Source organism: Macrotis lagotis, chromosome 1, assembly GCF_037893015.1.
Source record: "Macrotis lagotis isolate mMagLag1 chromosome 1, bilby.v1.9.chrom.fasta, whole genome shotgun sequence".
Taxonomy (NCBI): domain Eukaryota; kingdom Metazoa; phylum Chordata; class Mammalia; order Peramelemorphia; family Peramelidae; genus Macrotis; species Macrotis lagotis.
The window spans coordinates 881,204,288-881,228,297 of NC_133658.1; the positions used below are offsets into that span (position 1 = coordinate 881,204,288).

A 24,010-nucleotide genomic window follows, 5' to 3' on the forward strand; every position below is an offset into this window, starting at 1 on the left:
AAAGAAAAAGTCAGTTGAATATCTTTGCCAAGAAAATACCAAATGAAATCAGAAAGTTTTTTTGTTTTGTTATTGGCAAGGCAATGGGGTTAAGTGACTTGCCCAAGGTCACACTTAATTATTAAATGTCTGAGTTCACATTTGAACTCAGATCCTCCTGAATCCAGGATAGAGCAATGCTCTATCCATTGCTTCACCTAGCTGCCCCCTCACGAAATAGGAAGAATTGGACAAAACTGAAAAATGACTGAACAAAAAAATCTTATTATAAGATTATAATTCAATATAATTCAATATAATTCAATCTAATGATGATGATGATGATAGATAATTGGTTTTGTAGATGCAGTAGTACCTTAGTGCTTTATATCCAGAACTTTATTTGAGCCTCACAGCAAACATACATGGTAGGTCTTATTACCATTTCTGTTTTACAGAAGAGGAAATTGAGGCTTGGATGGCTTAAACAACTTACCCAGAATCCTACAGCTAGAATCTAAGACAGAATTTGAAGCCACGTCTTCCTAGTTCCATATCCACAGCTCCATCCATCCACCACCTCCTACTCTGAAGTTGCTGTACTGGTAAAAGGGACTGCAGGGACTGGCCTTGCCCATCTGAGCTAGGGTAGTCAACCAGACTGGTGAGTGTCTGTTGGATCTGAAGAGTTTGGAGCCTTAAGTTGATCCAGATGCTTCAGGGGAAAGTGGAAGCTCTGACTGAGCCTTTGGGGCTCTGGGACAGTGGTGGGGGAGTGAGAATGGGGGAGACAGCTTGGCAGATTGGTGGCCACTGTGCCAGGGACTAGGGAGGGAAACAGCCTCATTGGGGCAGGGCAGACTTTAGAGAGAGTGGGACAGATCAGATTCCCCCAGTCTAAGAAAAACCAACAAACTGCTGCAGGCTTGGGGCCCCTCTGGCAGGACAGGGCCCCTGGGGAGCACAGAAAGGAGGGTCAGGTTTCTCAGATGGAAAAGGACAGAGAGAGAGGGTGTTTGTGTCTCCCAGAGCTGGGTCAGAACCCATACAGCTCCTCTCCTGAGTTCAAACTTCTAAGAAAAGAATAAACAGCCCTTCTTTTCAAAGCACTGTAATATGTAAGAAAAGAGTCCCTACCCCCTACCTTCCTCCCCTTGCCACGTCATTTTTCTGGGAAATATTCTCATTAAACTGGTAAGTGAGAAACTAGCATAGAAAAGACAGGTCTCCATTTTTTCTTTTCTTTTCTTTTTTTTCTTTGACCAGGAAACCTTCATAGACAAAACTATGAAGGAGTCAGGAAGACCCAAGTTCAAATTTGGCCTCAGATATTTACTGGCTCTGTGACTCTGGACAAGTTAAGGTTAAGACCTTTGTTTTCCTCAGTTTCTTCATGTGTAAAATGGGAATAATAATAATAATGATAATAATAATAATAGTGCTTACCTCCCAGGGAAGATTAAAAGAGATATTTGGAAAGTGCTTAGCATAGTTCCTATCATATAATTGCCATTTATATCATATGTTAAGATTTACAAAACATTATGCCAGACATTTCAAGCCTACAGTTTTTACTAAAGATCCAGACTTTCTGAATTTTAGATTGCTATGCTAACCACTGTACTGTCCTTCCTTCTCCATTTCTTGGTCCTGAACCAAGTCATTGCTACCTTACAAGTCTAACATTTTCTCTCATTCCTCACTGACTGTCCCATTCCAGGAAGGTGAATGGGTTTATGTAATACACATTTGCAATCATGGAAGAGCATTCTGTTTCCAAAGCCAGCCCACCCCTTCTGCCATCTCATCACCTCTATCCTTCCAAGACTTGGCCTCATCTTCAAGTTAGTCTGGCCAAATCCAAGCTCTCTTCTCTCTCCCAGCTGCCTGTGGCAACCCAAGCCTTCCTAAGTGGGGTGACCCTCCACAGTGGGAGCCGCTGTTGTCCCAGAGACAGCAGCCCCTTCACCTCATCCCGTATCTGTCTGTCCACAAGACTAAACACAGTTAAATGTTTCACTCAGGTCAGGATACTCAATGTAGACTTCATTTTGTTGTAGGAGAAAGCCCAGCACAAGGGGAAAATATGCTGCATTTAGAGCCAAAGGATGTGGGTTTTAAACTCATTTCTGATCTTTACAGGTTGTGTGACTTTGGAGAAGTCACCTCCCTTCCTCTAGACTATAAAAGATAAGGGTTGGACTAGATCAGAGGTGTCAAACACAAGATCCATGAAACATATGGGGCCCATGACACTCCCAAGATTGGCCAGGTGAGGATTAAATTGGGAAATAGTTAGCAAAATAGATATAATATTACATTACATTACATTTTAAAACCAAATCACTATATGGCTCATAGGGATCCTTATGTGTGGGTGAGTTCTGCTTGAGGTTGGCACCACTATACTACAATGACTTGATGGCTTCTTTTTTGACTTAAATCTACAATGCCAACTATAGTTATCTATGTATCATTCAAAACAAAGTCATAAGCCAGCGATATTTGGCCTTTACTCTGGGTGGCCTTAGGATTCTCAAGTAGTCTTTTTATTTGACTCCCTGCTGAGAACTTAAAAGAACTAGGCTATACTAATATGCACATAGCTGACACTTAATGTTTACTGACTGAATTACTGTCAAAATACCTCAGAGGGAATCTTGTGATGTAATAGCAAAAACAACAGATTGGGAATGGGGGATAAGAACATGGGTTTAAGTCTTGCCTGTTACTGGGGGACCCCAGGCAAGTCACTTTATTTCTCTAGGTCTCAGGTTCCTCATCTTTAAAATGAGGGCAATCATAGTGACAATATAAATTGCTTGGCTTCGCAAAGAGGGTGAAGGGAGTGGATTTGGAACTCTAAGGTTTAGGAATGAATGTTAAAAAAAAAAGTCACATGTAACTATAAAAAATAAAATAAGAAATAAACTTTAAAAAAAAAAAAAGAAGTTTTAAGGTAGAGAAAAAAATAGTAACAATCACTCCCTAAGGGTGAATATGTTTGCTTAAGTCGACTTTGTATGTCCTATCTCCCCACACTTTAGGCTGGGAGTGGGGGGGGGGGAAGGAGGGAGAAGTGCCTCCCTGAAGGCAGGATCTATGTCTCCTTTTACAGAATGGGGGCTTCAGGAGAGAAGATGACAGGGGGTAGGCTTTGGAGTGTGAATCTGGGGGTCCTTGAAGGCAGGAACTGCGTTTCCTTTTATCAGACTTTGGGCTTCTTTTTTTTAAAAGATAGATTTTATTTATTTTGAGTTTCACAATTTTTTCCCCTATTCTTGCCCCCCCCCCACAAGGCAGTCTGTTAGTCTTTACATTGTTTCCATGGTATACATTGATTTAAGTTGAATGTGATGAGAGAGAAATCATATCCTTAAGGAAGAAAAATAGAGTATAAGAGATAGCAAAATTATACAATAAGATAACTTTTTTTTCTAAATTGAAGGTAATAGTCTTTGGTCTTTGTTCAAACTCCCCAATTCTTTCTCTGGATACAGATAATATTCTCCATCGCAGATAACGCAAAATTCAGACTTTGGGCTTCTTAAAAAGTAGAGAATATGGTTCTTTCTTCCATATTTACCTCCAACCCTTGACGTTCAATCTAGGCTCTTTCAACAAGTTCACAGGGGCTGAATGTTTAAAACTGAGGTCCCCCAAATCAATACATGATTACCCTACCAGTAATTACTGGGCTTTGTTGCTAGGCAGTAGCCCTATAAGGAGGAAGGTACAATTTCCATTCATTTTTCTTTAGGTGAATGCTAGGTAGCCCAGTTTCTTCTGGCTCTGAGACTGGCATTGGGGGTGAGAGGTGGGCCCATTATGTCGCTCATTCAACCTCATGACACTCATTTCCAACTGGATATGACTGTACTAAAGGGCCAGCAGCAGGGAACCTGTGGCTAGGTCTTGAAGCAAACTTGGCCTTAGTCCCACTAGGGACTTCTGAATAGGAAGGAAGATTAGGAGTCAGAATCTCTGGAACAAGAGGAAAATAGGATCCTCAAATGACCCTTGGGGAGTGGAGCCAGAGGGAGGAAGCTTTGGATGACCAGATGAGCAGGGCAGACACCACGCCTGCTTCTCCCGGCAGCCATGGGCCCCAGGTGCCAAATTATCTAGATTCTTTTACCAAAGGTAAACAAGGGAGCTCTCTGAGCCTAGTTGGCTGGGCAAGTGAGCCTTCAGGGGAATGGGGATGAGACCTGGACTTGAGGTCCATCATCAACAGCTCCGTCATCAACAGGCTAGTGACCTAGTGCAGGATAAACTGCCTGTCTGACCTTCAGTTGCTCATTTTTAAAATGGAACTAGTCATTTCAAAAGAAATAGTTTGGGTCTGTGATTTCATTAGGATGGTGGTATTCCATGGATGAGAAGTCCCTCCACCAATGTTGAGTTGTAACTTACAGTCTTAGATGATTGAAAGATGAAGAGGGGTACTATTTGTATGTATTGTATGTATATATATATATGCATGTATATATAAAGATATATAATTATGTATGTATACACATATGTTCACATATACATACCATACACGCATTTATATATGTTGTTGTTATTGTATTGTGTCTAATTTTTTTGTGACTCCATGTACCATATTATCCAAAGAGTTTTCTTGACAAATGTACTGGAGTAGTTTGCCATTTCCTTTTCCAGCTCATTTTACAGATGAGGAAATGAGGCAAATAGGATTAAATAACTTGCCCAGGGTCACCCAGCTATTAAGTGTCTGAGACCAGATTTGATCTCAGGGAGATCAGTCTTCCTGACTCTAGACCTGGAATTCTTTCTACTGTACCACCTAGCTAATCTGCCTTGTCTATTTGTTTTATACTATTATTTGTCTGTGTTTGAATCACTCTAATAACCTGCCTGAAATGAAAATGAACAAAATTCCTAACCAAGAACAAAAATAATACATAGTCTTAAAGAAGTACCTGAAAGGCAATTGATTTGCCCAATATCACAAAACTAATCTGTGTCAAAGGTGAGTCCTGACCCAAGTTTTCATGACTCCAAAGATAGGTCTCCAGTACCCATGCCAAGCTATCTGCCTAGAAATTTCTTAATCTACCCCAAAGGTTGTGGGAACCAAATACGATGGTATAGGCAACTATGTTCCAAGCAGATATCCCTTTCTCCCTTGTAACTAACTTCAGTCTTCTTCCTATAAATATTATTAGTTCATGTCTTATTTAGCCATGCCAAACAAACAGTAAAGTCCATGAAGGTGGGGATTGGAAAATATTCACAGCAAATATTCTTGCTTTAGAATAACACACAAACTTATGCATGTAATGATCACAGCTGTGCTTGGCCCTCAATATGAGATAAGGAAATAGTTCCCTCTCTTCTTTGAAGAAGTGAGAGGTGATGGCTATGAAATATTGCACTTTTTGTGAGACTCATCTGAAGTGTTGGTTACTTTTTTCCTCTTTCATTTTTTGGATTACAAGAGACATTTAGAAATGTGGGTGATTGAAAAACAAAACTATCAATAAAATTTATTCATAAAGAAATATATGGAATTATAATAACTAATCTTGGTACTAGAGAAAAGATGAAGAAATATAGTTTCACCCTTTCAAAAGAGGTGGAGACCTACAGATACAAAATACTGCTTACTATCAGTTGTAATCACTGTGTCATTTACTTTTTTTCAGTTGTCCTTCACAACAAGGAGGAATCATTGGATGGGATTGAGGAACTATTTTAGTAAATATCTCATTTAAAAATAAAATGTATCATAAAATCTATAAATATATATACTCATATTTATTTGTATGTGATTACATATTAGATATATAAGAGTAATGAATATAAAACTTCAGGGATCTGCAATTTCTTTGGTGTGGGTATTTGCTCCTTCTAATACAGAGCTATCACCACCCCTTTTTAACCGAGGGTCTCTGAGAGAGACTGTGGCCAAAAATTTCAGTACCCTGCAGTTAACCACGTGATGAGTCTCGAATGTATTACAACATGTCTATGGCCCCAATGAATGAATAAATGAATGGAGCTCTAATATGGGATTAGTCACTGGACTTCTCTGTGCCTCAGTGTGTGTGGGATTGTTGATCAATGTTTTTCCCCTCCCTTTCCTTCCTCCTGTCTCCCAAGGGGAATCTGAAGATGAATGAGATCATGTTAGGGGGGTGGGGGTGGGCATGGGGATAAAAGTAAATTGGATGACTTAGGAAATACAAGGAGCTATTCATTTGGCAGCTCTAGGATTCAAATGAGTGGGTCTTTGATGAAAAGCTACATGGAACACTGAGATCAGTCAATCAAAAAGCTAGACACTATACTAGGATATAAAGGAAGGAAGAAGCAGTCCCTGCCCTCAAGAAGTCTGCATTCCAGTGGGGGGAACCTATATGGAAATAACTAAGCACATACAAGATAAATGCAGGGTGGATGGAAGACAATAGAGTAAAATCCCAACAATTACAGGTATCAGGAAAGACCTCCTGCAAAAGTGAGATTTGAGCTCAATAGGAGGCCAGGGACAATCCAAGGGGGTGGTTTGGGTACAGAGGCCAAGGGATTCCATCTATAGAACCAAAATTAAGCAGGAGAATGGGAGGGTCTTAGAACACAGAATGTCAGAACTGAGAAGGCCCTTGAAACAGAGAATGTCAGAGCTGGAAGCAACTGTCTAGTCCAGGAAAAAAAAAAGTCACATAGGAAATTATTTTCAGCAAAATTATAACCTTTGGTACAGGTGGATAGATGTGTATGCATGAAATATGTACATTTATAGATAGAGATATAGATTGTTGATTGATTGGGGAGATGATAAAGATGCAGAATGGAATAGTGTCGAAAGAGACAGATTTGAAGTCAGAGAAGTGGGTTTTAAATCTTGAGCCCTTGTGTGACCTTGGGCAAGTCACCCATGTTCTCTGAGACTCAGTTTTCTCAACTGTAAAATGAAAGGGTTGCTTTAGATGACCTCTCAAATCCTTTCTAGTTCCAAGTATAGTATCCTCTGCTGCTTTGTGTGGTAGAAGTAGACCAAAGATAGTGGCCAATGGGGTTGGGAAGGTTAAGGAACTGGACGGTCAGTTTCTATTTGAGTCTGCAGATGACAGCAACAGGCATCTGGTCAGGAAGAAGTGAAGTTTTTTGTTTTTGTTTCTTTTCTTTTTTCTTACAAAGCAATGGGGTTAAGTGACTGGTCCAAGGTCACACAGCTAGCTAATTATTGTCTGAGGTCAAATGTGAGCTCAGGTCCTCCTGACTCCTGGGCCAGTGCTCTATCTACTGGGCCACCTAGCTGTCCCAGGATTTGAGAGAGGGATGGGCAATAATGCTCGAGTCTGAAGTGGTGGTGAGGAGGAAATAAAATGCCAACTCCTCTTCCCAGTTCTGTGCAAAGGGTGAGAGAGGAGGAGCCCTTGAAGAACAGGCCAACCACACTTGAAATGAGTAGTTAAAAGAAGGAAGGAGATCAATGGGATCAATGATTTAGAGATGGAGTGGGGTCTGACAGGTCACCTGGACCATTTTAGAGATGGAGAAATTGAAGCCTTGAGTGGTGAAATAATTTATCCCAAATCACACATGACACAGCTGGATAGAAACTCAGGTCCTACACATCTGGGAGTGAATCACAAGAAATCATTACAAAAAGCAAAGTAGACGGAGAATATTGGCGACTTCTAATCTATTCCTTCCAATTTACAGAGATCCTGGGCATCCTAGAAGCCGGAGGAAAAGGAAGTGTGCAAAACCTGGCAGCTCTTACTGGTCCCAGTGCAAATCCCAGATGATCTACATTTCATTCCAGCTGGCAGTTCTCTATCTTTGCAGAGATTTCTCTTTCTCTCTTTTTGCTCTGTTCTCTTTCTTCCTCCCTTCCTCTTTCTTCTCTCCTCCTTCCCTTTTCTCTCCCCTTTCTGCTCTCCCTCTCTCTTCCCTTTCTACTCTCCCTGTCTCTTCCCCCCTTTTCTCTCCCCTTTCTACTCTCCCTCTCTCTTCCCCCTTTTCTATCCCCTCATTTCCTCTTCCCCCTTTTCCTCTGTCCATTTCTCCCCTTCCTCTCTCCCTCTTCCCCCTCTTCTCTCCTTCCCTCTTTCCCCCTTCTCTCCCCCCTTGTCTCTCTTCTCTTTTCTTCCTTCTCATCTCCCCTGCCCTCTCTTTTTCTCTTTCTCCTCCCCTCCCTCTCTCTTTCCCCTTTCTCTATTTTCCTTCCTCTTCTCTCCCTTGTCATCTCTCTCTTCCCCACCTTTTCTCTCTCCTCTCCCCCCTTTTCTATACCCCTCTCTCCCTCTCTTCTCCCCTTCTCCCATCTCCCTGTCTCCTCTTTCCCCCTTCTCTGCCCCCTCTCTTCCTCCCCCCTTCTCTGCCCCTCTCCTCTCCTCCCTCTCCTCCCCATGTGCTCCTCAGCTCGTTCCTCTCCAACAGTCCTCACCTCACCCACAACCGGGGCAGACTGATTGGGTGGTTCCTAGCGGTGGCCCAGGTGAGAAGAGGGAGGACTCTGCAGGCCCTTTGGACTGGCTGGCCCGTTCTCTCTCCTTTCTTGGCCTCCGGCTGGGTGGCCGCAATCTCAGCCCCGCAGCCAGGAGGGCTCAGGGGCTCAGGCAGAGCAGGGCACGCAGGGACCAAGGAGGGGGCTCAGGATTCGCCGAGGAGAGTCCGGGGCCGCCCGGGCCGGCCCGGAGAGCCAAGCCCCCCGGACGGGATAAGGAGACTTGGGCCCCGGGAGGGCAAATGACCGGCCCAAGATCACCCCGCCACGGGGGGCCACGGGGCAGGAGCCCCCTCCAGCTCAGACTGGGGAGGCTGGGGCTGCCCGGGACCCCTCCCTCGGGGACCCGGTGTCCCGCGATCCCCCTCCACACACACACACACACACCCCGCCCCCCACGGAGCCCCCCTTACCCTCCGGCTTCAGGTCGCTCTTGGCTTGGGCCAGGAGGAGCCAGCAGAGCGGGACCAGCAGGCAGCCCGGGGCCAGCAGGCGGCCCGGCGTGGGGGGCCGCATCCTGGCCATGGGAGGGCTCGGAGCCTCCGCGGGGCGGCGGGGGTCGCTGCTGGGGGGCCGCTCACCTGGGAGCCCGAGCCGCCGGCTGCAGGGGCAGAGCTGGGCCGGACAGCGGCCGAGAATGCTGGCAAGTCCGGCCAGCCTGGGCCTGCCACGCAAGGGACCCGCCCGCTCCGCCCCGCCCCGAGCCAGCCCGGGGAGGAGCTGCGGGATGCTGGAGGGGCCCGGTTGGCCAGAGAGCCTGCCACCCTCTCCCCTTCCTCTTCCCTCCTCAGCTGACCACAGCAGCAGGGTGGCAGGTCCGCGGACTGAGGACTTAGTCGTCCTTCTGGCCAAACCCCTTCATTTTACACATGGGGAAACTGAGGCTCCAGAGCAGGAGAAATGATTTTCTCCTGGCTGCTAAGAGCCAGAGGTGGGACTCAAATTCATGTCCTCGGACTTCAGATCTAGCGTTATTTTCCCTTGAAGTCAGTCTTCTATGTAACCCTTAATTTTTTTTAGGTTTTTTTTTTTTAACAAAGCAGTGGGGTTAAGTGGCTTGCCCAAGGCCACACAGCTAGGTCATAATTAAGTGTCTGAGGTCGCATTTGAACCCAGGTCCTCCTGACTCCAGGGCCGGTGCTCTATCCACCTAACTGCCCCTTGTAACCCTTACTTTTGAGTATTTCAGGGATCTAATCCCATCCCTCATCCCCACCAGACCCTTGAAAGGGCAGGACTATCTTTTCCAAACTTTATCTCTGGTACAGGAATAAAATCAACACCGTCCTTCTGGGGAAAGAAGGGTTAATTAATAGTCCCAGAGCAACACTGGTTACTCCTGGGACTTCTCTAGCCCAAACATCCTCCCCGATTTCCCCAACATTTGTGTTGGCACAGTGGCAGGCTCAAAATAAGCAACTTAATTAATTTTTTGTATTCATTCTGCACACAACGGGAACTTGGTTTTTCTTCTCCATTATAGATGAGGATTGTGATCAGGGAGGTGGGGGACAGGAAGGAAGATTTAAGTCAGGGAAGGCTGTGAAAAGTCACCAGCCTCACTGTCTCACTATGTCCAACTAGAACTCTCTCCATCTCCAGGGAAATCACCCTACCCTCAGGGTCTCGAAATCATTCACTTTAACAATTTTGCATCAAGTTCATCCTCTTGCAAAGTGAAAAGGTAGTCAACAGCAGGCTGGTCTTTTCCATAGAGGGAATTCCCTACATTGGGGAAAATAGGTTCTGATCTCATTGCATTCAGAGCACTGTACTTTGGCACTGTTTGCTGTCTTTAACCTGACTCTTCGGGACCCCATTTGGGGCTTTGCCTGAGGTGGGTTGCCATCTCCCTTTTCCAGATCATTTTATAGAAGAGGAGACAGAGGTAAACAGGGTCTAGTGACTTGCCGAAGGTCAAAAAGCTAGTAAGCATCTGAAGTAATATTTGAACTCAGGAAGATGAATCTTCCTGACTCAGCTCTCTCTTCACTGAATCACCTAGCTGCCCCTAGAGATTTAAAGATTTAAAAAAGTGTTGGTCCTCCCTCAAGAGATTTACATTACTTTAAGGATAGGGTTGAAAGTGAGCAAGCAAGCAACAAGAACTAAGTGCCTACTACACACCAGGCAGGAGAGGTGCTAGAAACTCAAAGAAAAAAATTGAAACAGCACCTGCCCTCAAGGGGCTTTCATTCTAATTAGGAGGACAACATGCACACACATAAAATAACCACAGACAAAAAACATAAAATATAGGTCAGGTGGGGGAGGTACAAGCAGGAATCAAAATTACCACAATAACATCTTCTCACTCCTGTCTCTAAGTACTTTCCTATATAGTTTGATCCTGACCACAGCTCCAAGATGGAGTGAGGAGAATTAAACTGAGGCTCAAAGAAATGATTGTCCAAGACCACATTATGAAGGATTTGAACCTGGTTTTCCTGATTCCCAATCCATTGTTCTTTCCACTAAGACTTAAAGCATCATCTTATTTGATTTTTTATAATTATAGAATCTCCAGGTTGGAAGGGAGCTCAACTACTCTGGCCCAATTAGTTACTGATCCTAAATCCCTGCCATGGCAGCACAGTTTCACCCAGCCAAAATGAGTCAGAGGTGAAACCTGAACCCAGGTTGCCTCTCTTTACAGACTCCTGAGTTATTAACATTATTCCTAATTATACTTGAGGAGAAGGGTCAGTCAGGCCATCCAGGACATTGAAAATACAACTCACGCAACAGGAAGGAGACAAAATTAGATGCCAGATTGGGGGGGGGGGGGGGAAGGAAATGCAAGGGACAGGATATGTCAAATTTTAGAAACTCTGGGGAAGATCCTACAAAAATCTCCCCTGGAAAGTGACCCTCTGGAGATAATAACTACTGAGGCATTGAAAGCATTGATTCATCTGGGGAATCTAGCTAAGTTTTTGGTTGGTTTTTTTTTTTTGGTTCAGTCCAGTTGGATTATCTCCAGGATAGTTTCAGGGAGACCTGGGGCTTCTCCTCACTACTGTTCTTCCCTCCCATCCCCCAATTCCTCTTCCTGCCTTCTCCAAAGCCCTGCAGCTTGGACCTCACCCAAACTTCATTCAGACTCAAAGTCTGCCTTTTTAAGAAGTTACTGCTGCCAAGCCAGATGTTACTACCAGTACGTGAGACACGTGCTCCTTCTCTCCTCAAACTTGCCAGCAGTTTTAAAGACATAGGCACAGGCTTTCTTGGGAATTCAAAAGGGAAGCCATGGACAGAACTGATGGTGAAATGTGCTAACTTACAATCCTTCTTTTCTTTTAATGACTTTTGAAATTTATTAAATCTAGGAGCTTTTGAAAGGTGAATTAATTGTTTGACCAAATAGCAGGTAAATGAAGTTATTAATATCCAAATGACCCTTGGCTGAAAAAAGGTTCCCTACCCCTGCTTTACTGGTTGCTCAAGGAAAGGTAAATTCCAAGATTGAATCTGTATTATCCAAATTTATAGGTACTAGCAGTGGAATTTGAGCAAATCACAGGAAGCTGAGGTAATGGGGCAGGGCATTCCAAGCAGGATGGAGCTACCCACCCAGACTTTTAATAATAGTGAGAAACCTATCTAGAAGTAGAATGGGACCCAGTAAGTTTTTCAGTGCTTTAAACAAAACCAGAAACACAAGGTGGTTACTACCAAATGGAAGGATGGTTCCCAGGTCTGATTTTGAAGAGATAGAAAATGGAGTTGGTTTTATTGTGCATCCAGGGTCCAGGGGTTTAGATGACTTTTTCCAGGAGATTGACCTGAAAGGAAGGAGAGTTATGGAATGATAGAATAGATAGAATTGGATCAACTGAAGGTTTTTAAAGTATAATGGGATAGGTCTGTATCCCAAAGAGATGATAAAAAAGGGAAAAGAGGCCACATGTACAAAAATATTTATAGCAGCTCTCTTTGTAATGGCAAAGAATTGAACATTGAAGATAAGCTCATTAATTGGGAAATGGCTGAACAAGTTGTGGAATGTGATTGTAATAGAATGCTATTGCTCTATAAGAAATGAGGAGCAAGATGTTTCAGAAAAACCTAGAAGGACTTAAATGAACTGATGCTGAATGAAGTGAGCAGAACCAGGAGAACACTGAACACAGTCACAGCAACGTTGTGTGATAATCAACTATGACAGACTTAACTTTTCCCAATGATACAATGATCCAAGATAATTCCAAAAGATTCATGGTGGCAAAGGGAGCAAAACAAGAAAACATTGTACACATTAACAACAACATTGTAAGTTGTTTAACTTTGATAGATGCAGCTCTTCTCAACAGTTCAGAGAATTAGGACCACCCTAGGAGACCGGCCATGGCCAATGCTATTCCCATCCAAAGGAAGTCAAAAGAACAAAACAAAAAGAAGCCCTACAGAATCTGAATGAATGTTGCATTCACTTTTTAAAATTTTCTTTTATATATTTCATTACTATCTCATGGTTTTCTTTCTTTTCCCTTAATCCTAATTTCTCATACCAAAAATGACTAATCTATAAACATGTTAAATACAAATGTGTATGTTTGTCTCAAACACAGTGGTGTCAATTTGGTCTCCTTCAGTAATAAAGTAAAAGAACCAACCAACTAACCAATGTTTTCTAGAAGATACCTTTTTTTTAATAGACATAAACTTTTAGACATTTTCCTAAGAATTCTTAAATAAGACATGATGAGTCAGAATTTGAGAAAAGTCTCATTTCCTTTCTTTGGAATCAGACTCCTACAGGACTGAATCCCAAGGCCCAAAGCAAGGGCTCTTCATGGGAGGGAATCTGGCTTGATTTGAAGGTAACATAAACATCTGAATGTCTTTGTAGGCTACAGGGAAAGAACTGGTAGAAAGTTTGAAATCCTATTATCTCCTTCCATATTTTTCTTCCTCTTTTGTTTTTCTCATCTTTACCGGCTTCCTTCTTGCAGGAACTGGACGATGGTTCAGGAACAGAGTGATCACACAGTTGATAAATGTTTGAGGCAGGGTTTGAATTCTGGTCTCCACATCTAGAGCCACCTAGATGAGATGATCTCACAGATCCCTTCTAATTTCTTATTCTATGACACTTTTTGCCATTTGAGCAATGTGTTGGAGAATAATAGACTAGAGAGAGGCAAAGAGACTAGTCGAGAGATTACTATAATCCTGAGAAGGTTCATTTTAGGGTCTTGAGATTTGGGGGGAGGGTGACAGTCCTCTTGCTTAGACTACATCCAGAGTATTGTATTCAGTACTGGAAGCCATATTTCAGGGAGCACACTGACAAGGTGGAAATCATTCAAAGAAGGATCAATCAATCAATCAACATTTATTAACAGGCTAAAATGCAAAAAAAGAAGGGTGACCGGGATGACAAGTGATGACATACCAAAAACAAGTGAAAGAATTAGAGTTTTTAGCCTGGTCAGGAACTAGACAGCTGACTTCAAGCCTTGTGAGGGCCATCAGGAGAGGAATTAGCCAAGTTCTGCCTGGGTTCAGAGGGCAGACCTAGGAACAAGGTGGGGAAGACATTGCTAAGATCCAGAGGTAGATTGGGTTGTTTTGGGAGGCTTCTCAAAGCCAGGTTTCTATCAAGGGCTGGATGTTGTGGAAGGGGTTCCTCCGCAGGAAGGGGCTGGCCTGGACGGTCTTCCAAGATCCTCCTATGGTCAAGTTGCAAAATTAATTCTTCTTCTCTATCTTCCTCATTTTCCTTCCCCTCCCCCTCCCCACTTTGGCCTCCCCCTCCCCACTTTGGCCCTCCCTCCCCCTCCCCACTTTGGCCCCCCTGCCTCCTTCTCCCTGGCCGCCCTCCCCTCCACGCAGCCCGCTCGGCCCGCCCTCCTGCCCGGCTCCGCCCTCTGCTTTCTGCCGCCCCTCCCCTCAGCTCCGGCCTCTCCGGCCCCCTCCCCGGCTCTTCCAGGCTCCTCCCCGGCCCCGCCCCTCCCTCCGGCCCCGCCCCTTCCAGCCCCGCCCTTACGCTTTCCCATCCCGTCGCGAAAGTCTCGGCTTCAGGGCGTCTTCCGACCGCGCTTTCCGGCAGGGGCGGGGCGGGCCGAGGCCCTCGCGGACGAAGTGGCGGAGTCAGCGACTGCGCAGAGCGTGGAGCGGAAGCCGAGGGGGCCGGCGGCGGCTGCGCAGAGCGTGGAGCGGAAGCCGAGGGGGCCGGCGGCGGCTGCGCAGAGCGTGGAGCGGAAGCCGAGGGGGCCGGCGGCGGCTGCGCAGAGCGTGGAGCGGAAGCCGAGGGCGCCGGCGGCGGCTGCGCAGAGCGTGGAGCGGAAGCCGAGGGCGCCGGCGGCGGCTGCGCGGGGCCGGGGCGGAAGCCGGAGGCGTCCTGGGCGTCTGCGCAGAGCCGCGAGAGGCGGCAGCGGCGGCGGCGGCCGGGAGCGGCCCCGCGGCGGCCCGATGTGGCTGCAGCAGCGGCTCAAGGGGCTGCCCGGGCTGCTGTCCAGTAGCTGGGCCCGCCGCGTGCTGGGGCTGCTGGCCTTCGTGCTGCTGCTGTCGTGGTACGTGGGCGGGCGGGCCGGCCGGGCGGGCGCCGGGGGCGGGCCGGGCCTGCACCTGCTGCCCTGGAGCTCGGGCCCGGGCGAGCCCCGCGCCGCGGCGCCGCAGGCCTGCCTGGAGGCGGCCACCCGCGCCTGGCGGGCGCTGCAGGAGCGCGGCGAGGCGGTGCCGCTCGGGCCCCGGGCCCCCGACGGCGCCGCGGCGGCCCCGGACTCGGGCCCGGCCGCGCCGCCCGCCCTGGTGGGCAACGGCTTCCTGGCCCTGGACGTGAGCCGCAACCGGCTGTGGGTGACGCCGGGCGAGCGGCAGGCGCCCGTGGCCCCGGAGCTGGCGCCCTTCGTGCAGCTGCGGCCGCTGAGCGCGCAGGCCGAGGCCGGCGCCGCCGCGCTGCTGCCGCGCCAGGGCCTGGTGCGCCGCGTGCGCTGCCTGCAGCCGCCCGAGCCGCCGCCCGGGGCCGGGGCCGGGGCCGGGGGCGCGGGGGCCGCGGGGGGCGCGGGGCCGGCGCCGGGCGGGCCCGGGGCCCAGTGCGTGCTGCTGCAGGAGGACTTCCTGGCGCACCGCGCGCGGCCCCACCTCTACGTGCAGCGCATCCACGTCCACAACCCCACGGAGCGCGTGGCCGCGCTCTGGACGCTGGGCCCCACGCCCAGGCCGCCCCCCAAGGCCTTCAGCAGCAGCCTGGAGAAGGCCGGCGACCACCAGTTCCTGCTGCACTCGGGACACTCGCCCCCGCTGCCCAACGGCAAGGCCCACCTGGTGGTGGTGGCGGCCAAGAAGCTGGTGGACCTGCTCCAGGTGGCCCCCAGGTCGCTGCTGGACGAGGCCGTGCTGTGGGTGGTCTACATCTCGGAGCCCTTGGACCTGTGGGCCCTGAAGGCCAAGGGGGCTAAGGAGATGAAGGAGCTGAAGGCCCTCCAGGACCTGGCCCGCAAGGAGATCCTGGAGCTGATGGAGATCCCCGTGGCCGACCTTCTCCAGGACCACCAGCAGCGCTGGAGCCAGCTCTTCGCCTCAGGTGAGGGCCTCCCCCCGGGGGAAGAAGGGGAGTTTGGGATCCCCCTGGAGAAAGGGAGCTGCCAAGGGCCTCTGTGTTAATCTGTGCATTTGATTCTTCAGTTTTCTTTTTCTTTTTCTTTTTTTTGCAAGGCAGTGGGGTTAAGGGGCTTGCCCAAGGCCACACAGCTAGGTTATTATGAAGTGTCTGAGGTTGGATTTGAACTCAGCTACTCTTGACTCTAGGGCCGGTGCTCTGTCCACTGCACCACCTAGACACCTTTTGACCCCGACTGAGTGTCAGGGCTTCCCCCACCCTATTGCAGGGACTTTGACTCTTACTCTGGACTAGCCTGAGTCGCTGCCACTGTATGGGAAAAGGCAAGTCATAGATGAAGAGTGGATTTTTATTTCTTTTTTGACAATGGCCTGTGAGTTGTCTGCTTTATTTGACTGCTTTAAGACAGAACCTGACACTCCATGGAATTGAAAGGCAGAGGCTTGTGGTGTAGGGGACCAGTCATTTGGAATGGAACATTTGGAATGAATTTCAGTTGTCTTTTTGGGAGCCATGGTCAGGTTAGCAAGGAATGTAGATCTGCTTTGAAGGTGGAGGAGAAGAAGGATTGCTTCTGGTCCTGGCTGGATTAGGCTAGGGCTGGTAGCTAGGTGTCTTCTGCTCCTGTGAGAAAATCTGGGGTTCTTAGTGGGTTCCAAGTTCAACATGAGTCAGAACTATGGTATGGTGACCCAGAAAGCTGCCAAGATTTTAGGCTGCATAGGAAGGGATAGAATCTACTCTGCTCAGGTCAGGTCCTGTCTGGAGTGTTTTGTTTGGGTCTAGGCTCTGCGTTTTAGGAAGAATATAGGAGGGCATCCAGAATGAATGTGTCCAAGGTTCAGTTAAAGAAACTGGAAAAAGTATTGTGGGAGAAGAGATGATTTAGGGAATTTATAACAAACTCTTGTGTGGAAGCAGAATTGCTCTTCTGCCTCAGAAGAAATGTATAGAAGTAGCAGACAGATTCAGAAAAACTTGCTGTTCAAGAATTGTCAGGGCTGTTCTTGAAGTGTAGCCAGTTCCCCAAGGTTGGGTGACTTCATGGCAGCATGGATGAAATAGGATTCTTGTTTGTTGCCCCAGGGAGGGGGTCTCTGACCCTTGAAGGTTTGGCGGTTGTGTAATCCTCCGTCCTCCCTCATTCAGAACTCATTTCTTTACTTTATTGTTGTAGGAGTTGAAATGAAGAAGATCAATGATGCTCACACCCCATCTAGCTTGACTGTCAACTTGACACTGTACTACATGCTGTCCTGCTCCCCAGCCCCACTGCTTAGCCCTACCTTGAGCCGGTGGGAGAGAGACCAGATGGAATCCACTCTGAATTATGAAGACCACTGCTTCAGTGGTCACGCAACCATGCATGCAGAGAACCTTTGGCCAGGAAGGTTGTCCAGCGTTCTCCAGATCCTGCAGCTTGCTGATGTGTGGAAGTTAACACTCCAGAAACGGGGGTGCAAGGGACTGGTGAAGGTCGGGGCCCCTGGGATTATGCAAGGAATGGTGCTCAGCTTTGGGGGTCTGCAGTTCACAGAAAATCACCTTCAGTTCCAAGCAGATCCTGATGTGCTCCACAACAGCTACATCTTACATGGAATCCACTACAAGACTGATCACATCAACTTGGCTGTCCTTCTGGATGTGGAGGGAAAGCCATTCCTCCATGTGTCTGTTAAGCCCCATAGCCCACCGGTCAAGATCTATGCCTGTGAGGCTGGGTGCCTGAATGAGCCTGTGGAACTGACCTCAGAGCCCCAAGGTCACACTTTCCCTGTCATGGTGACCCAGCCCATCACCCCCCTCCTCTACATCTCCACAGATCTGTTACACTTACAAGACCTGAGGCACACTCTGCATCTGAAAGCCATTCTGGCCCATGAGGAGCACATGGCCAAGCAGTACCCTGGCCTGCCCTTTCTCTTCTGGTTCAGTGTGGCCTCGCTCATCACATTGTTCCACCTCTTTCTGTTCAAACTCATCTACAATGAATACTGTGGACCTGGAGCCAAGTCACTCTTCAGGAGTAAGGTATAAAGCTCCCACCTCTAGCTATTCTCTGGGCTTGTCTTCTGGGCCCAGGATCATCCTGGCTCTGAGGGTGGGGCCTATCCTGAAGAGTGATGGGACCTTCTTCTTCAAGCTGTCCTTCAGCCCTTGTGCTTCCTCTACAGGGAATGCTCCTCACTTGCTGCAGACCACCAAGGGGTCTAAGCAGCTGGTGGACAGGGCAGAGATCTGGCAGTCTAGCTCCTAGGTGCTGGTTAATTAGGATAGCAGTAGACCATGGAGTCTTCTGCTTCCTAGCAGCTTGGGTCCCTCCTTGCCTTGGTTTTTATTTGATGGTGGCACCAACACACAGCCCTCAGACCGTAAGCCCAAATGAGGATGGCCCCTCCCTTGCTGCCTGTCAGGGTTAGTCTTCCCTACCTGTGAGCATCAGGTCCTGTTGTAGTATGCACTGCCCAGTGAATTAAACGCCTTTGTTCTCTAATGGCTGTCCCGTAAGATGACCCCCTTTTCCTGGGCTGGTGGTGGAATGTACTCTTAGGTAACTAACCCTGAGGTTTCAGGACCCTGGGAACCAGGTTTTCCCTTGGGCTATTAAGGACTGGGATGGGCCCAAGGGATTAGAGGCCTAGAAGAGTGGAGTATGTAGACGGTTGTATGTGGTTGATGGGGCATAAAGTACAGATTGTTTGCTCTGTTCTACCCTCATCTACCCTTTGGTGGCAGAGAAGAAAAGTGGTCTGATCCCTCCTATTTGGAAGGGAAGAATGTATAACAGAACTAGTTATTCTTTTGGATCAAGCTGCAGTACAAATTTTCCATAACCATACTGGTTCCTCCTATAATAAAGGAGTAATCTTAGGTGACCCAGAAAAGCAGGTGTTTTTTTTTTTTTGATTAATGGTGCTAAAAAGGGAAAGTGTCATCGAAATTTCTAAAGAGTGACTTGCTTGATGGCCAACCCCGATGTGAGGGTAGAGAAAGAAATGGTTCCTTTACTGCAAAAATGGAAGAGCTGGTGCCAGTCCCTTGGAAACTGGTCCCAGGCTCTCATGGTAGGAGATCATCTGGCAGAGAAATGGGCAGTTGGTCTCCTCTAGTTATCCAGGTACCCACTGTGCATGGCATGGGGTCAGCCCTCTCTCCATTGCCATGCCTGCATGGAGGCTTCAGCAGGGCCGCAAGCTCACGCTCTCACCATTGATCCCCCCCCCCTTCTGAATTCTTCCTAAGGAGTAGCCAAGCCAGGCTCGGCTCCTGCTGAATGTCCCTTGCCTTAAGTCACTGGTTTTATCTAGTGATATTTATTTTTTAGCCTCTGTTTACTCAACCACCCAGGTGACCATTTCCCAACTCACCAAAATACCCTTTTGCTCTGCATTCCTCTGGCCACAGCTGGTGATTGGGAATGCTCCTCTTTGTCATTCCTCTGGCACTGCCACCCCAGGCTGGCAGCTATTTGCAAACTGAATTTGAGCCAGGGTTGGATGCTGCTCAGACCTCTGAGCATGGTCTGCCTTTCTTAATAGTTGTGTAGCTGGGAGCAAGAGTTGGCGGTGAACAGTAACACCTTGTTTTATTAATTGAACAGGAAGATCCCAGTGTCTGAGCGAATTAACAGTACCGCTTTCAGCCTCCATTTGCACAAGACACCCAGCACCTGAAAAGTCCTGCTGCTGCGAACAAGGGACCTTTTGAAAGCAACAACCCTATTGTGCCTTGTTGGGGAAAACCAGTGACTTGGAAGTGTTTGTGTGGCTGTTGAGGAGTTTTACATTGGAATGAATGAGTGTCACTTTGGGGATGAGGGAGGGAGAAGCCGTGATGAGTTTGTAAACTTCCACCTTAATAAAGTGAACCTATTTGGAAATTACTTGAAATTGACCTTCCTCCTTCTGCTTCCCCCCCTTTTCTATGTTCCAGGAAGAGACCTTCCTGCTACCCGCCCCATCCCCTGCCCCCTTCTCCTTTTTTGGAACTCTCAGCTAGAAAAACTCCTTTTTCCTAATTTAATGACTTCTTCCTTCAATGAACTTTTAATTTATTTTTATTTGGGAATTTTGGATGGTTTCAGCCTCCACTTTAAATAGCAGATCACTGAAATGATTTTTGAGCTGTTTAACCATTGAGAAACTCAGCTGTGTGTTGCTGGTGTGGTTCATTTGGAGCCTGGTCAGAGGGAGCCTCCGGGCAGAGGGGTTCACACAGTCTGATTGGAAGATGTAGCATTACTGGCTTAGATTTGAAAGTGCTAACTGTTTCTTAGCCTACAGGGATTTGTGTGGTTTTTTTTGTATTTTCTGGCTGTTTGGGGATGGGCTTGGGAGGGGGGGGGAGTATTGGGCTTTCTAGTGACCGATGATTGTTGAGTTTTCAAATACCAAAGCTTTTTTGTTTTGTTTTTAAATAAATACCTTTCAAATATGTATTGTGTAATGTTTTCTGTTTGAACAATACCTGTTTTTTTTTTTGGTCTCAACACTTGCTTCAGTGTCCAAAGTACAGAATAGGAGACACCTTCCAACAAGCATTTAGATTAAGCCAGTTCCCTTCTCAGATGCCCAGGTCCTTCCTAATTGTAGTTAGACCACTGGGTTGAGGTAGGTCAGCCTGCCAAGCTCTTCTGACTTTTGTATTTGCTTTGCTAGTTAGCCTTGCTGAATGGGGCTCTGGGTGCAGGTGATTGTAGCTGGCAGCCACAAGCAGAAGCAAACAGGCTTTGTGACTTTGGGTATAAAGAGATACCACCTGGAGTTCTTTTTAAATGGTCATCAGATAGTCTCATAATGATGACACATTCAATATGGGTTTGCAGAGCACTTTAAAGGCATTATCTCACTCAGTTCTCACCACAGCCCTGTTAGGTGAGAGGTGTCACCCCCATTTTATAGATGAGGAATCCAAAGCCTAGGGGTTCCTGACTTATCCAGGATCACAGCTAGGAAGTTTCTGAAGAAGGATTTGAACCCAACCCACTCTAGCTCCTTCCAGTTGTGGTATTTTGTACAGTATGGCATGCCAGCTCTCTCTGCATTTGTATTAGCATGGGATCTTTTTGACTCCTAAATTCAGAGATCCTCAGAGATGGGATTGAATCATGGCTGTCACTTGGAATGCCCTAGGAAATGATCAGTTTGTTGCTTCTCTATTCTTAGATAGACTTGCTTTTTTTAATTTAGGTTTTTGCAAGGCAAATAGGGTTAAGTGGCTTGGCCAGAGCCACACAGCTAGGTAATATTAAGTGTCTGAGGCCACATTCAAACCCTGGTACTCCTGACTTCAGGGCTGGTGCTCTATCCACTGTGCCACCTAGCCGCCCCACCCACCCACCCCAGATAGACTTCTAATTCATCATTGTTTAACAGGTTTTATTTGAAGGAAACTTGAGAGTCTGGCCTACACAAATGAAATTCTTGAGTACAGTGTCAGTGTACTTCACTTTCAGTTTTAATCTTTCCCATTCCAGACCCATAGCTCTAAAATTTGGAGATTGCCCTGAAGTCATTGTGTCTGGCTGTTGTAAGTGTTTAATCCTTGTTAAACGATGCTGATTTTTTGTGTGATCTTGAGTAGCTCATTTGCCCTCCCTGTGCTTCAGTTTCCTCATTTGTAAATAAGGAATAGGAACGGATAACCTCTGAGGTCCCTTCCAGTTATGGATCTTTGATAGTATGGTTCTAATACTTGCATTTTATAGGATCTAGGCAAGTTAAGTATCCTCTATAAGCCGCTGAAGAAGGCTTCAGACCCAGACCTTCAGTTTGATCATTTTGTGGAACTTCCGTTGCTCCAACTAGATTAGGAATTGCTCAGGGATAGGAAACTTTTGTATGTCCCACCAGGTCTTGACCACTGAATATATGCCGCATGAACAAAGATTATAGGAAACTTGAATATTTGCAACTTTCCATAGGATCTGATAGATGAACTGTGAAGGAGCTTTGAGATGTAGATCTAATCCTGCTGATTTGGCTCCTGAGGCCCAGAGGGATAAAGTAGTCTTCCCAAGGTCACACAAGCAATAGCAATCTGGACAAGAGTTCAAGAATAGGTCCCCTGATTACTGTTCCCATGGTTTCCTTAAGTCATTATACTATAACCCCTATGGGATCTTGATCTTCCTCAGAAGGAAGAAAAGTAGTGGGTTATTAAAACTACTTGCCGTATTAGACAAATTGGTTCACTTTTCTAGGCTTCCATATCCTCATTCTGAAAATTCCTCTCAGTTCTAAATGAATGGTAGTCTATTCATTTGCTAGTCTCCAGTTTCCATTCCCATTATTTTTGTCTTAATTCAAATCCTCATCACTTCTTGCTAGGAACTGGGGTAGGAGCCTCCAAACTGCTTCTGGTCTCTCAGATCCTCTGTTAGTGATCTTCCAAAGGCACAGCTCTCATCACGTTACTTTTCTGTAGGAAAAATACTCAGACAATCTATATTGCTCAGTGCATAAAATGCAAATTTGCTCCAGTCTTCAAAACTCCATAGTTTGGTCCAACTTTCTATTCCAAACCTATATGCCCTTCATTCTTTGTTATAGCCAAACCCTTCTACGCACCATTTCCCCTTTTTGGCTCTGCTTTCCCCATCCCTGCATGAAGCATGATGCAGGGGGAAAGATTGCTGGATTTGACTTTGGATGGCCTGCATCTGAATCTTTGTTTGTTTTTTGCAAGACAATGGGGTTAAATGACCTGCCCAAGATCACACAGCTAATTAATTATTAAGTATCTGAGGTTGGATTTGAACTCAAGTCCACCTGACTCCAGGGTTGGTGCTCTAGCCACTGCACCACCTAGCTGCCCCGTGAATCCTGATTCTGATATATATATATATATATATATATATATATATATATATATATGTAACTTCTAAAATTTTTTCCAATTTTTAAATTTATTCTCATGTGCTATGCCATTTTTTTTTTGAACTACGATCATCTCTGCTTATTGAATTCCCCTCCTTTAAAGGCTCTGGAAAAACTTTAAACTGGCTCAGTTGCTGATTCATCCGATGTAGCCTTCTATGATTTCTCCCACTCTCACCTTGTATTAGAAATACTCTGTCCTCTCTTGATAAATCCTGCATCTCTGAAAACACGTGTTTGTTTGTGCATATATACATATATTTACCCACATACACATAATATTATAGATATACACGTACATATAGATTATATATGTAAATATGTATGTATGTAGAGAGAGAGAGAATGTATTTGTTATATACTTTCATTTAAATTATTTTGCATTTCTTTACTCTCCCACTCGGTTTTAAACTTCTTGAAAGCAAGGTTGTTTTGCTTCCTATCTCCAGTGCATTGTATATTCTGCCCCTCACTCCCTCCACCAGCTACTAGTGCCTCCTCCTCCCAATCACATATCTGTATGTCCTTTTATATGGACATGGCTCCTTTGATGGAATGAAAATACCCTGAGGACAAAGACTGTTAATTTTTATCTTTATATTTCCAAGATCCAGCACTAAAATACAGTAGGCACTTAATGGTTGATTGGTTGGTTGATTATTATAGTCCTTCATTCTCCAAGAGGACCAAAATGACATCGCTATGTTTTAATCAAAGTACAGTGTGTCCCAACTGTGGTTGATCAGACCAATATAAACTCTTGAAGGTGCTATCACAGGTCAGGCAACAAATAGTTCACATGAACATTTGGGGCAAATTCTTAAACTGCACATCTTTTAGGTTTTTTTCAGCTATTGCAATTCTGCTTCACTCACAGAGCATAGAATTCTGGGTGGTCTTGTGCTGGCATCTTCTGTGTCACAATCGATTGCAAAGTTCTTACTAAATATGAATAATAGACAATATTTATTGAGTTGAATCTGTCAGATGACAATTTGGGTCCCTTCCAGCCCTAACTTAGGTTCCTTCTAGCCCTATTTTTTTTTTTTACTACTTTTTACTACCTTCTAGTACAAACATAAAAGTATTTCCCAGCTT

At 46.3% G+C, this 24,010-nt stretch overlaps 2 protein-coding genes across 2 annotated transcripts in view; one reads left to right on the forward strand and one right to left on the reverse strand.

The window, feature by feature from the left end:
• Positions 1-9,124, reverse strand: part of PLOD1 (procollagen-lysine,2-oxoglutarate 5-dioxygenase 1) — a 43,402-nt gene extending 34,278 nt beyond the window's left edge. The window contains exon 1 of the mRNA XM_074218422.1: positions 8,881-9,124. Within this exon, the coding sequence (XP_074074523.1) occupies positions 8,881-8,992 (112 nt within the window). The 5' untranslated portion in view covers positions 8,993-9,124. The remainder of the gene's footprint in view (positions 1-8,880) is intronic.
• A 5,685-nt stretch (positions 9,125-14,809) lies between these two features.
• Positions 14,810-20,363, forward strand: KIAA2013 (KIAA2013 ortholog). The gene is made up of 3 exons (XM_074218423.1): positions 14,810-15,998; positions 17,212-18,065; positions 19,636-20,363. Exons 1-3 carry the CDS (start codon positions 14,885-14,887, stop codon positions 19,651-19,653), a joined length of 1,986 nt encoding a protein of 661 aa, XP_074074524.1. The 5' UTR covers positions 14,810-14,884; the 3' UTR covers positions 19,654-20,363.
• Positions 20,364-24,010: the final 3,647 nt, after the last annotated feature.